At 51.6% G+C, this 12758-nt stretch overlaps 1 protein-coding gene across 1 annotated transcript in view; it reads right to left on the bottom strand.

The window, feature by feature from the left end:
• The window catches only part of HCN4 (hyperpolarization activated cyclic nucleotide gated potassium channel 4), a 93166-nt gene that overhangs the window by 61291 nt on the left and 19117 nt on the right, over window positions 1-12758 (bottom strand). Inside the window, exon 2 of the mRNA XM_062501301.1 lies at window positions 1771-2194. Coding sequence (XP_062357285.1) covers window positions 1771-2194 — 424 coding nt within the window. The remainder of the gene's footprint in view (window positions 1-1770; window positions 2195-12758) is intronic.

The raw sequence follows: 12758 nt of genomic DNA, 5'->3' as shown, positions 1-12758 counted from the left end.
GCTGCTTGGGCCGGGCCCTGTTTGACACAGCCAGTGGTGTTTGCTGTTTGGGCTCTGCAACGCACAGCAGAGTCTCTGCATTGCAGTCCCAAACTGCAACCAGCACCATCCCTGCCCTGCCCTGCCCTGGCAGCACTGCCTCATCCCGGGGAGCCTGTGCCCCCGAGGGCACCCAGCACTCAGAGCCCAGGACAGCAGCACGGGAACAGCATCCCAGGAATCCCATTACGAGACACAAAATAGGAATGGCTGCTCAGTCAAACTATGAGAAGTGAGAGAGGGAAAAACACTGAGCTGCTTCCGTCTCATCATTTTTAAAACAAATTCAGTGCAGTCAACAGTAAACATACTTCAGTCCTCTTTGAGCACCTCCTGGAAGGGAAGCCAAGGAGCAGAGGGACCAAGCAGGGAGCTGTGCACTGCTGTGGCTGCCTGTGAATCTGGGTGAAGAGCCTGAGCCACCACCTCTCCCTCGCTGAGCTGCTCGGGTTAGAGGAGAGAGAAGCAAAGCAACCACGGGACAGGCCAACACACCTGGAGAGATTTCAGTGCTGTGCTCAGTCGCTGATTCACCGACTCACACCAGAAGGACACTTCTGCTCTATTCATCTCCACCTCTCCATGCACTCCTGCCTGCGCCATGAAGCGAATGAACACAGCAGTGAATTCTGAGGGCTGTGGCTGCCTCTGCCCTCTGCCCTCTGTCCAGCACCTTGCACAGTGTCATCCCACACCTCAACAAGGCTCTGTTCTGATCGAAGTGAAGCCCTCTCAAATGATAACACCACAAGGATGAAGCCTGAGACTTGTGAAGCACGCCCCAGTGCTCTCCCTGTGACTGTGGGCTGCTTGGAGGAGGGAAGGGCTCAGCTCTATCATGAATTAATGTTGTGACAGCTCGCTGCAATCGAGCCATGACTTGCATGGCTGCTTCCCCTTCGCATTCCCAGGAGCACACTCTGCATTAGATCATGCTCTGCAGCAGGCTCTGCTCCAAAGCACAACACAAAGTATGGGGACAAAGATGAAATTGCCCTGACCAGCTTTCCTTGTCCTAAAAATATGCTTCTGACATGTGGAGAGAGATGCAGGGAGCTTTCTCTCTGCTTTGGAGAGCAGGGAAACAGGCCAAAAAAGCCCTGATTTTCAAGCTACTAGCAAGGTTGTGGCTTCACCCACATTATTCCTGACAACTCACCCTGCATCCTGGAATTCCCCTTGGGAGCAGCACAGGGTCCCAGGCTCCTGGGGATCTTGCTTTTCACCATACCTTTGTCTGCAGATTGCTCCTCCTTCTTTTTTCCCTTAGCATAGTGTCAGAGAATATAGAAATCGAGAGGGTTCTAACACACGCCCATGCTTATCTCTTTATTCAAGAGATAAGCCCAGAGAAGCAGCAGATGGGAAACAGATGCCACAGGTTCTGCAAATCAGCTGTTTCCAGCCCTTTCCTTGGAGCTGTTCCTGAACCTCTGGGGGCTCTGAGAGGGCAAGCCCTTACTGTCTGGCCGATTGCTCTGTTCACCAGCTGCACAATTCCTGCAAGGGGCCCACCTGCGCCCGCCCTCCTGCCAACCCAAGCAGCATCTCCACGATCATGTGGATGCTGATCCCAGAGCCCACAGCACCATCCCAGCAACCTGCAGAATTCCCTGCTCCACCAAAGCATTAGCGGACACTCTGACACAACGGGCAGGAAGGAGAAGGGGCGCACAAGGAAAGCACTTGTGGCAGAGCAGAGCTGTCGGGCAGAGCCCGGGGCTGTCTCACCTCCTCCCACTGGTGGATGTAGCGGATGAGGCGGGAGAGGCGCAGCAGCCGCAGCAGGCTCAGGATCTTGGTGAAGCGCACGATGCGCAGGGCCCGCGCCGTCTTGTACACCTCGGAGTCGATGCGCGTCTCCACGATCAGGAAGATGTAGTCCACGGGGATGGAGGAGATAAAATCCACCACAAACCAGCTCTTCAGGTACTTCATCTTGATCCTCTGCGGGTCCAGGATGATCTCGGTGTTGTCCTCCACCACGATGCCTGTCCGGAAGTTGAGGACAAGGTCGATGAGGAAGAACGTGTCCGAAACCACGTTGAAGACAATCCACGGGGTGGTGTTTTCATCCTTGAAGAAAGTGATGCCCACAGGGATGATGATCAGGTTCCCTACCATCAGCAGCAGCATGGTCAGATCCCAGTAAAACCTGGACAGCAAGACAGAGACAAGTGAGATCAGCCACAGAGCAGGAGGTCAGGGAGCCTGGGTCAGCTGCACTGATGAACTCATCCATCTCTGCTGTCAGTCACCCCTGGGCTCCGCCGCTCCGCCCCAGCACGCACACTGCACAGGCTGCTAATGGACTAATTAATATCAGAGGAACACTCCTGCTCTGCCTTCGAGGGCTCGCAGAGGAGCTGAGCCAGGGCTGGCCATGCCCACTTGAACACTTTCCTGGGACCTGGGAGCTGCCCAGGGAGAGACTGAAAAGCCCATGGTTACTACAGGGACTGCTGGGTAGGGAGAGAATGAGGATTTGGGAGGCCTCAGAGTTTGTGTGTCAATAAAGCCATTTGGGGTTAAACCACCAGGCTTTGCTCCTGCTGTCTGATCCTTCTTTAGAAGCAGCCAGCACTGACAGCTTTGGGATCAGGATGGAACTGGAGCCTGTGCTCTCCATCCTTCAGTTCAGATTCCTGCCAAGCCTGGACTCCAGGAGTTTAGCCCACATTCTACAGGTTCCTGTGTTGCACAGGAGCAATCAGTAAAGCCTGGAGTCACGTGCCTGGAAATGCCTATTCCATTTCTAAGGACAGTAACACCAACATTTAACTGTTGCATGAAGCACAGTGTCCAGGAAGCTTATCTTCACTCCAGTGGCAGCTCAGCTTTATCCAGTGGGCCTTACTGTAACACTCAGTTTTGTTTTGAAGGCACACACACAGTCTGAACAGAACCCCTAATTCATTTGTTTGGGATTTTTTACAGATTTTCCACAGGCGCACAGTCAGACAATGTGGTCACAACTCCCCCAGAATGAGGACTAAAACCCTTCCCAGTGTCAAAGCCTGCTGAGGAGCCTCACTGCCCAGCACACTGGTGCTCCAGTCCCCTCCTCAGTGTCACACACAGATGCTGGTGCACTGTGGGCTCATATTGCCAAGATTCCACCAGCCCCACATTGTGCACTATGGGTCAGCTACTCTAATATCGTTAGTTATTAATACAATAATCACCACTTGGTCACAGGAGATGGGCAAATCACCTCAACAGCAGTGAGAGCATCAGCGTGACCGTGGACTGACACTGATTTATCAGAGGGAAGTGTTGGGCTGCTGCAGGACATGCACATGCTGCTCCTCTGTCTAACCCTTTACAGCCAAAATCCCTGAAATGTTTCAGGAGAGCTGGACTTGCTTTAAAGGCCCTCAAGCTCTACCTTGGTTAGTGGCTGTTTGGATGGAACCTGGATCAGGCTGAGCTGCTGCAGATCAGGATTTCCAAAGTAAGGCAACTACATGGTTTGTTAAACTCTCAGCAGAGAAACAAAAAGGGCAGAATATGCCTTAAAAGCCTTCTCTGTCTAGAGCCCCTCTCCCTTGTAAGAACACTTTAAAGCACCTAAAAGCATCTTTAAGATTCCAGCCCTTGCCCATGTACAGACAGGGTCAGCAGCCAGCAGCACCCCAGCAATTCTCACAATCATTCAGCAGAGGCTGATGGGAACTGATTTTAGAATAAGCAAAGTTACTCACTAACGAGCTTTCCAAAAACTACCTCCACTCTTTCTTCCCGGCTTTCAAGGTGCCATGAGGGAAGGTGCCAAGAATCCTCCCCTCAGTCTGCAGGTAGAGGGGTGCTGGCAGGACTCAGCAGTGGGATTTGTCCATCTGCCTCCAAGAGCAAGACTGTGGCACCCAGCAATATGCATGAATATAAATCCGTGTTGTGAGCTTCCTTAATAAGGGCCTGAGATGATGCTGCAGCTTTCCCAGGCAATTAATCTGGATAATCGCACAATAGCAGGAAGTCTGGAAGCAGTGTGTACATTATTACTGAAAATAAATAACCTCCCAGCCATCTTTCATTTGCCTTAGGGAATACACAAGGAGATAGGCACAAAGAAAATGAGTTTCCCCAAGTTTCAAATTAATGGCATGAGCCTGGCATGGCCAGGTTTGCAGTGATGGGAAGCTAAGTGCCTTTCTTCTGAGATCTTTGCATTTTTGTGCCTCTGTTTTAGGCTGGGTGATGATTTCTTACACTCGATGTAACTGGGGACACAGCCAGCAGTGGCAGGATGTCTCCCAGTTCAAGGAAGATGTTTTGCCCACACACAAGGCCAGTGAAATGCTTTCCCCTGACTGCAGCACTCCCTGCTAGCCTGGCCTCTCCCTGTCCAGTGTGGTCAGCTGTCCTGCATCCTGACTTCCAGCAACTCCTGCACTTCCAGCCCCGAGCTCCTCCAGCTCCTCCCTGCTCCTGAGCTGCCCCTGGAGAAGCAGGGTGTGCAGTGAGGGCAGGAGAGTCAAGTGCTGAGCCCCACTGCCACCTGTCCCCTGCAGCACAGCTCTCCTCAGGGCTGCACTGCTGACTCCAGGTTATTGTCACGGCCCCTCAGCTCTGACCTTTAAAGCCATCACTAAAAACCACAGAAGAGAAACTTCTGTATCCAGTCATCCCTCCAATGAAGGTGTCAGGGAGGGGACAAGCTTGGAGCTCTACAAAGGAAGCAGCAAGTGCTGGAGCACACCAAGAATTTGGCCTGCACACCAACTCCAACACCTACCTTTCCATCACTGCCTGGGAGTTAAAATTCCCCTGTTAAGACTTGCAGAGCTCCTGCACATTTGCATTTCACCCACATAGGAAGCAGGATCTGCTCAGGGTGGCTTCAGTGCATTTAGACTTAATTAGACTCCCTGGGCCCGCAACACCTCGGAGGTCTGATACCGTCCAAGTGTCATTTTGCATTTGCTCCGAGGAACATCTTTTCCCTCCCTGTAAATTACTGACCACAATGACTAACGGTGCATGTGATGTACATAAGGGCAAGCACCAGCTATTAATAACCCATGTTTTCTGGATTTCTGTTGTTCCTTTCACCCAGGGATTCCAGGGAGCTGACTGATGAAATTGGCTCCGCTGCACCCAGGAGAGGTAGAGTTATTATCCCTGCCTTGCACACAGAGAAGCCACATGGCAGAGTGAAGAGTGTGGGATTTGTCCATGGAAGGCTGAGGCTAAGCAAGGGTTAGGACCTGAGTCTGCTTTTTGAGTCTAACCAGATCTGAAGCCATTCATACAACTTGCAAAAGAGCCTAAGAGAGATGCATCTCTGGGACATCTCCCTCTAATAGCCTGCCTTCTTCTCACTTCTCCTCCTGTTTCCAAAAGCGTACATAAAAAATTAATAAATATGAATGTATTGTTTTATTACAGTTGACTCAGAGCAACTGAACAGCTCAGAGCACAGGGAACAGGCAGCACTATATAAACCAGATGTCTTGTTCAAACACCCTTGGTTTTTAAACTCCATCCTACTCTCTGCACACTCCCTGGATCTGAAAATTACATTTTAACATGCACCACTACCTCGGATCTCTTCATTCCCAATATATTATTTAAACAGAATGTATCTGAGAATTATTGTGGCACAGACACTTCAGGAATATGTGCTCCCTTAAGCACTGCTGTGTCACCCAGCTGATGTGACAGCCTGTACATTCTGTAGGTATTGGTTTGTGGGTTTGAAACGCTGGACATCCTTCTGCTCTGCCTAGAGTGCACTGAGACAGCAGGATGGGAGTATTGCTTTTGGAAGTCATTTCTTATAATTAATTGAAATTTCCTTTTTCAAGACCATTCCACAGTGCAGTGTGGGAAATTCTAGAGCATGAGCTCAGGAAGTGAGGAATTGGAGAGAAAGCAGTGAACCCCAGAGACGAGAGGCTCAGCAGCATCACCGGGTCACAACAGCACTGAAGCCCTGCATATTTGCGGCTTCTGAACTTCTGTTCTGGCTCTGTAGTGCTTGCACAGTCCAGAGAAAACAGACTTAAGCGCCCTCACGTCTAAATTAACAAAGCTTTTTTGGATTTTTCAGCTCCTGCTGAAGGGCAGCCAGCTCTGGGCTGAAGTGAGGCACTGCCTCAAAGTGAAGCACAAATATTGGTCAGCGCACCTGCCTGGCAGTGCCAGGAGCCGGGAGGTTCTCCCCAGCAGTGGCACTGAGCTCCCACCCCGTGGCCAGCCCTGCTGATCTCCCAAGAACAGCTCTTTAAACAAGCACAGCTCGTTCAGCCCAAGCCCGAGAGCCAAACCCAGCTGCTGTCCCAAGGCTCGGCGCTGACTCCAGAAACAGAGTGCCACCTACTGAGTCCCACAAGGAATCTCCATCCCCTGCCTGGTGAGCAGGAGCTGCTCCTCAGTTCCTTTAGAGTTGATGGAAACCTGCGCTTCTGTCCGGAGTGGCAGCTGCGTTTCCTGGCTCCGGGCTGCACACTGGACCAGGGGGCCGGGCAGGAAAGAGGTCGTGCTGCAATTCCCAGGAGTGCTGTGGAGCTGGAAACAGGGATCACCTTCTGGAAAGAACATTAGCCGAGCTCAGGGTGGCTGGAGCCACAGAGGGAGCAAAGTTTATTTCAGAAACAGCCATTCACAGAGGTAGCTGAATACAGAGAGAGCAAGAGCAGGAGGAGATCCTTCCCTGCCTCTGGAAGCATTGCTTCTCCCAGATAGGAGCAGGCTGTTTCTACTGGAGAGTTCCAGACTTCACTTTGCCCCAGAGATAACAGGAGAACACGGGGATTCACTGCTCCTAAACACGCCAAAGGACATTTAACCAGCTCCGAGTCCAGCAATTCCCTTGTGGGAAGAATTCATTTATTTGTAGGGAGTTTACTCAAAGACCTGTGCGCTTGGAAGCCCCTTAGCCACGAATACTCACCAGAAAAAGAGTCAAAGGAGTTACAAAAATATTCTGAGTGCTGTGTAACGGGAGAGGACCCAGCTAAAGGAAAAGACAAACAGTTTTAATTCCTTGTGACCGATCTGTGCAAACACTCTGCCATCCTGACTACAGCCCCTGGGAGCACAGCTAATTAGCCATGCCTTCCGACAGCACAGGAGAAGCTGCTGGGTCCCAGGCTCCTCCGGAATTCCCTGGATGCCTGCTTCTCCTGGATGCCTGCATCCCCTGCAGCCCCGCTGGCTCCTGGCTGCTCCTGGACTCGGGGACACCAAACCCAGAGGCTCTGCCAGGCATGGAAAAACAACAGTGGGGACCCAGCTGGCCGGGAAAGGGCACCTTCCCCGGGGATGCTCCAGCACCTCCTCCGGTGACAGCAGGAGCTGGCAGGGAACGCTCCTTCCCTTGGTCACCGCGGGGCTCAGCTGGCTCCAGGCTCAGGGATGGGACAGGATTCCCCACAGAATTCAGAGCCCTGCCAGCAGCACAAGGCCTGGGGGAGCCATGGGCTGGAATGCTGACACAAGCAGGTGAGTGATGGGAAGAGATCCCAGCACAAACGAGCCCACAAACGGCAGCACTTTGCATCTGGATTCCTTAAAGCTCCTGTGCTGTCCCTGACAGAATTCCCTTCGAATTCAACTGGCAGTTTTACCCGAGGCAAGATATTCTCCAAGGTCTGCACTTAGCCTTTGACTTAGATTATCTTCACTCTACATAATTGCTCACCTAATCTCCTCGAGCAGTGCCCAATTCCAAACCATGTTTCAAGTTTAGAACATATGCTCATATTATTACCTTAAAATATAATTACATGGATTTTGGTAAGTGGAAAATTAAGGAAGCTATTGCTTATGTAATACTTGGAGATGGCATTTGCAGTCCAAGCAAGGAAGTATTTTCACTGCTTCTCTATCATTAATTTTTAAATCTAACAGTACATTATTAAACAATAATCAACACCCTACATTTTTCAAAGTAATGTCCAAACATTAATTAAATCCCAGCAGATATAATTATGAAGGTATTACCGTCCTATATTACAGATAGACTATGAGATACTAAAGAGTAAAGAAACTTATTCAGAGGTAGAAGTACCACCCAGCAAATGTGGTTGTCTAGACTCAGGAGAGGTTTCCAGCCATGTTATAATCTATAATTTGATCAGTAGCAGCGAAGAGGAAATTTCTTCTCTTTTCTACTGTAAAGATATAAATATACACATTACTTAGAGGTATTTTTATTCCAGCAGTAATAGCTGACAATTTGCAAACACCACGTTTGAGGCACTGATGGATTTAAGCAATTACAAGCGGGTACACTGTGAATGCTGCCCTTTCTTTAACTCACAAACACAGGGCACTCAATCTGAGGTAGCTGAGCTGCTGCCCCTCTGCTCTGCACCCACTGCTGCCAGGCTTCCTGGAGAGATGGACAACCTGGGTGACATCCAGGGGACCCGGGCAGGCTGCAGAGGTGGCTCTGTGTGAGCCTCAGGAAACCCAAGAAGTCCAAGTACTGCTGCTGCACCTGGGTGGGGGCAATCCCTGGCATCAGTCCAGGCTGGGGATGAACAGAGAGCAGCCCTGGGAAAAAGGGACCTGGGGGTGCTGGGGGGTGAGAGATGGAAATGACCCAGCCCTGAATGCCCCCATGCCAGGCCCTGGGCTGGTCCCCAGTGTGGGCAGCAGGGCGGGGAGAATTCTGCCCCTCTGCCTCACTCAAGTGAGACCCCACCTGCAGAGCTGGCCCAGCACAGGGAGGAAGGACGTGGAGCTGCTGGAGAGAGCCCAGGGGAGGCCATGGAGATGCTCCAAGGGCTGGAGCCCCTCTGCTCTGGAGCCAGCCTGGGAGAGCTGGGGGTGCTCACCTGGAGAGGAGAAGGCTCCAGGGAAACCTCAGAGCCCCTGCCAGTGCCTGAAGGGGCTCCAGGAGAGCTGCAGAGGGACTGAGGGACAAGGCATGGAGGGACACGAGACAGGGAATGGCTTCCCACTGCCAGAGGGCAGGGAGGGATGGGATACTGGGCAGGAATTCCTCCCTGTGAAGGTGGTGAGGCTCTGGCACAGGGTGCCCAGAGCAGCCGTGGCTGCTCTTGGATCCATGGAAGTGCCCAAGGCCAGGTTGGACACTGGGGCTTGGAGCACCTTGAGCTAGCGGAAGGGGTCCCTGCTAGCAGGGGGTGGAACTGGATGACCTTTAAGGTCCCTTCCAACCCAAGCCATTGTATTGATCCATGTGACAGCGAATTTTTCTGGAGAATTCAGAAGAACTGAGGACCAGGAAAGCAGAGCTGATGTCAAAGGCAATCCACCAAGCAGAGGGTTTGCCTGAATGAGGGAACAGCTCAGTGCTCAGTGCCTTTCTCATCAAGTACTCCCTGAGGAGAGACAGCAACACCTTCCCCTTGCGTGGGCTCTGCAGGGAGGGAGAACAAGCCACGTGTGGGACGCTCAGCACTGCCCAGGGGAGCTGCCAGAGGAGCCCCCAGAAGCTGCTGGTGACTGTCCTTCACAGAAACTCCAGTCACCGAGACAGACACTTCCCTGGCCTCCATCTCAGTTTGAAAGAGGCTTTATGAATCAGCCAAGACAGAAAGTCTTGACCTTCTGCGACTCTACTGGAACATCTTTGTTGTGTTTGCTGCTTTCCTGCCTCAGGAAACCCTGCACTTTGCTTTATCTTTGTGCTCAGATGAGCCACTCTTGAACCACACCCACGTGAAGTGCTGTTCAAGCAGGTGAAAAAAACAGCGGAAGGGATGCTGCCCCCCGTGTTCAGAAACATGTTCACTTCCAGTCAGGTGGGAAGTGAGGACTGAAGTGCCATGGCCAGGAAGGACAGCAGCATTCCAACTGTGAGATGGATCCTCCAAGGGTGAGTGAACTCACACATGAACTCACATAAGCTCAGTTTCGAGGACTGAGCAAACCACGTTTGCAGAAAGGCTCCCAGAGGCTGGAGTGCTGCTGCCTGCCTTGCACCTGTCCTGGGATGAGGAGGGTCCATCCAATCCGTGAGGTCCTAACCCTGACCTAACCCTGCAAGGGGCTCCACAGGACCTGGATAAGCATTTCCTAGGGATTTACGTTCAATCTGAGGAACACCTGCTCCCTGTCCTGGCTCTGCAGACAAACTGGACCACCCAGGACCAAGATGCTCCTGCACTTTCATTCCCAATCAGGCTGAACCATACCCATGGCACAAGGCTCAGGAAAGTCCTGGTGGATTGAGCCCCACGGAGTCAATGCCCACTGTCCTCGGCTGCTGCTGCCTTCCTGCCTGAAAATACCAGCCTAACAAATTAAAGCCTATCTTAAATCTATACTTAGAACCCAATCTTCCCAGAAAGGTAAAAATAAACAAGATTTCATTTCTCTCACAGAACCAGAGATAGCCACAAGAGACTTGGTTTGTTCCGGCTCTAAATTTGGAGCATAGAGGCCGATAGAGCACGCATCCCATTTCTGACTAAAGCAGCATTATTAATATTTTCTCACTTGCTTGGACATAGCTATTAGTATCTCCTGGAGAATTCCCCTGCAACGAGCAGCAGAAGCAGTGAAATTTTTATGGTACTACTCGTAGGAAAGCTTACCCCCTCTCTGTCTGAAGGCCCAAAGAAGCAGCATTTACACACTGAACCCAGACAATTTATTGTCGTTCTCACAGCACCACCGAAGTGAGCACAGATGTAAATTGTCCTGCAGTGTGAATTCACTGCAGCAGGGGCTGTAGACACCATGTGAGGATAGAATGGTGCAGATTCACTGGGAGGTTTACAGGATTCCTTGGGAAGGGAAGCAGGGCAGTGCAGCCACTGTCAGCCCCATGTCTGGAGGACTCCTGTCCCCATGGAAGGTCAGACCATTTTGGGGTCCCTGCTGAGGGAAAGTTCCCTCCTCACACGCAGCGTTGCACAAGGCAGGTTTCACTCTGTGGCTGGCCCACCAAACCCTACCAGAAAGAACCTCCCACCCCACAAGCTCCATGGGAAGAGAATAGCACAAAGCAGAGTTAACATCTCTTCATGCCCCACCCTACTGCACCCATAAATATTTGTGGATTCCCCTCTCCCTGCCCACCTGCAGCTGAATCCCAGGGGTCTCCGAGGTGTTGGACGTGTACTGATTGCAGAGTTCCCAGAATACATTATGCATGAGCTGCCATCCTCAGGGCCTGGCAATTCCACATTGTTTGATCTCCTGAAATCTCCTGCTTGTATGAATATGGAAGAGTTCCTCTTTGTTTGCTGCCCATTGATCCAGACATTGACCCTTCTCCTGTGTGCATTTATCTCTGATGATTTAATAATGAAAAAGACCAATAAAGTGAGGAAGGGAAGGAAGCCCCTTCAGGGGGACTTATTGCCATGGAAACGTGCCATATGTTGCTGTTGTAGAGAAGGGATGGATCAATAAGGGCTGCAGCCTCCAAGCCATCAGGAACGTGTTGTGGAATGTGAAGGATTAAAGCCTAAAGACGTGCATAAGTTGTGACATGATGAAGTTCAGGCCCTGGCCCACATCCACCATCCATGAGTCAACCCCCAGTGCTCAGCAGGCGGGCAGGGAGGATCTGCACCAGGGAGCTCTGAGCTGTCTGGACTGGGGAAGGGCTCGGTCTGTACACAGGGATAGGAAGGAAAATGATTTTCTGTTGATGCTGTAGATATATATTTTATGCAGGATATACAAGATAGATATCTATCACATCAATCATAAATATCATATAATCACAAAATCAGAATGGTTTGGGTTGAAGGGTCCTTAAAGCCCCTCCAGTGCCACCCCCTGCCATGGGCAGGGACACCTTCCACTATCCCAGGGTACTTCAAGCTGGCCTTGGACATTTCCAGGGATCCAGGGGCAGCCACAGCTGCTCTGGGCACCCTGTGCCAGGGCCTCAGCACCCTCACAGGGAGGAATTCCTTCCCAATACCCCATCCATCCCTGCCCTCTGGCCGTGGGAAACCACTCCCCCTTGTCTTGTCTCTCCAGACCCTTGTCCAAAGTCTCCATCTCTCTTGTCAAATCCTTCAGGCACTGAAAGGCCATGGTGAGCTCACCCTAAAGCTTCTCTTCTCCAGGTGAGCAATCCCAGTTCTCCCAGCCTTTCCTCCCAGCAGAGCTGCTCCATCCCTCTGCTCATCCTGGTGCCTCCTCTGGCCTGGCTCCAGCAGCTCCAGGTCCTTGCTGGGCCCCAGGGGGGCCCAGGGCTGGGGCAGCTCTGCAGGTGGGGTCTCACCTGAGCGAGGCAGAGGGGCAGAATCCCCCCGTGCCCTGCTGCCCACGCTGGGGCTCAGCCCAGGGCAGGGGGTTCTGGGGATGTCTCTTAGTTCAGAGCTGCTCCAAGAGTGGCACAGGACACACAAGACCAACACCAGGAACCTTCCACACTCATCTCCTTGGGAAGTCACAGGGATGACAGGCTGCGTTCTAAACGATTTTGTGTTGACGTGTCTGTCTTGACATAATATGGGTTTATGTGAGCTGAGGATGTCACTCTCACCACTAGGAAGCTGAATCTACTAAAATTAAACACCAAAATAAGGCAGAGAAATTACATGAGTCACACAACTATGTAAGAACCACAGTTTGAGGAGGGGGTGTGGAGGGGACGATGCAGTGATTTCTGTGAACTATTGGTTTGCCTTGCACTGACATATTTATGCCCTCATACTCTGCAGTTGTCCCCAAGGAAGTGACAAACCCTGCTAAGTCATCTGGAGCTGAGAACAAGACTTCCCACCACCCAAGATGCTAAAAATGTTCCTCCTGGATGTTGATGTGCCCCAGCT

This window comes from Cinclus cinclus, chromosome 13 (assembly GCF_963662255.1).
Source record: "Cinclus cinclus chromosome 13, bCinCin1.1, whole genome shotgun sequence".
NCBI classification, from domain to species: domain Eukaryota; kingdom Metazoa; phylum Chordata; class Aves; order Passeriformes; family Cinclidae; genus Cinclus; species Cinclus cinclus.
This window is presented reverse-complemented; position numbering and strand designations above follow the sequence as displayed.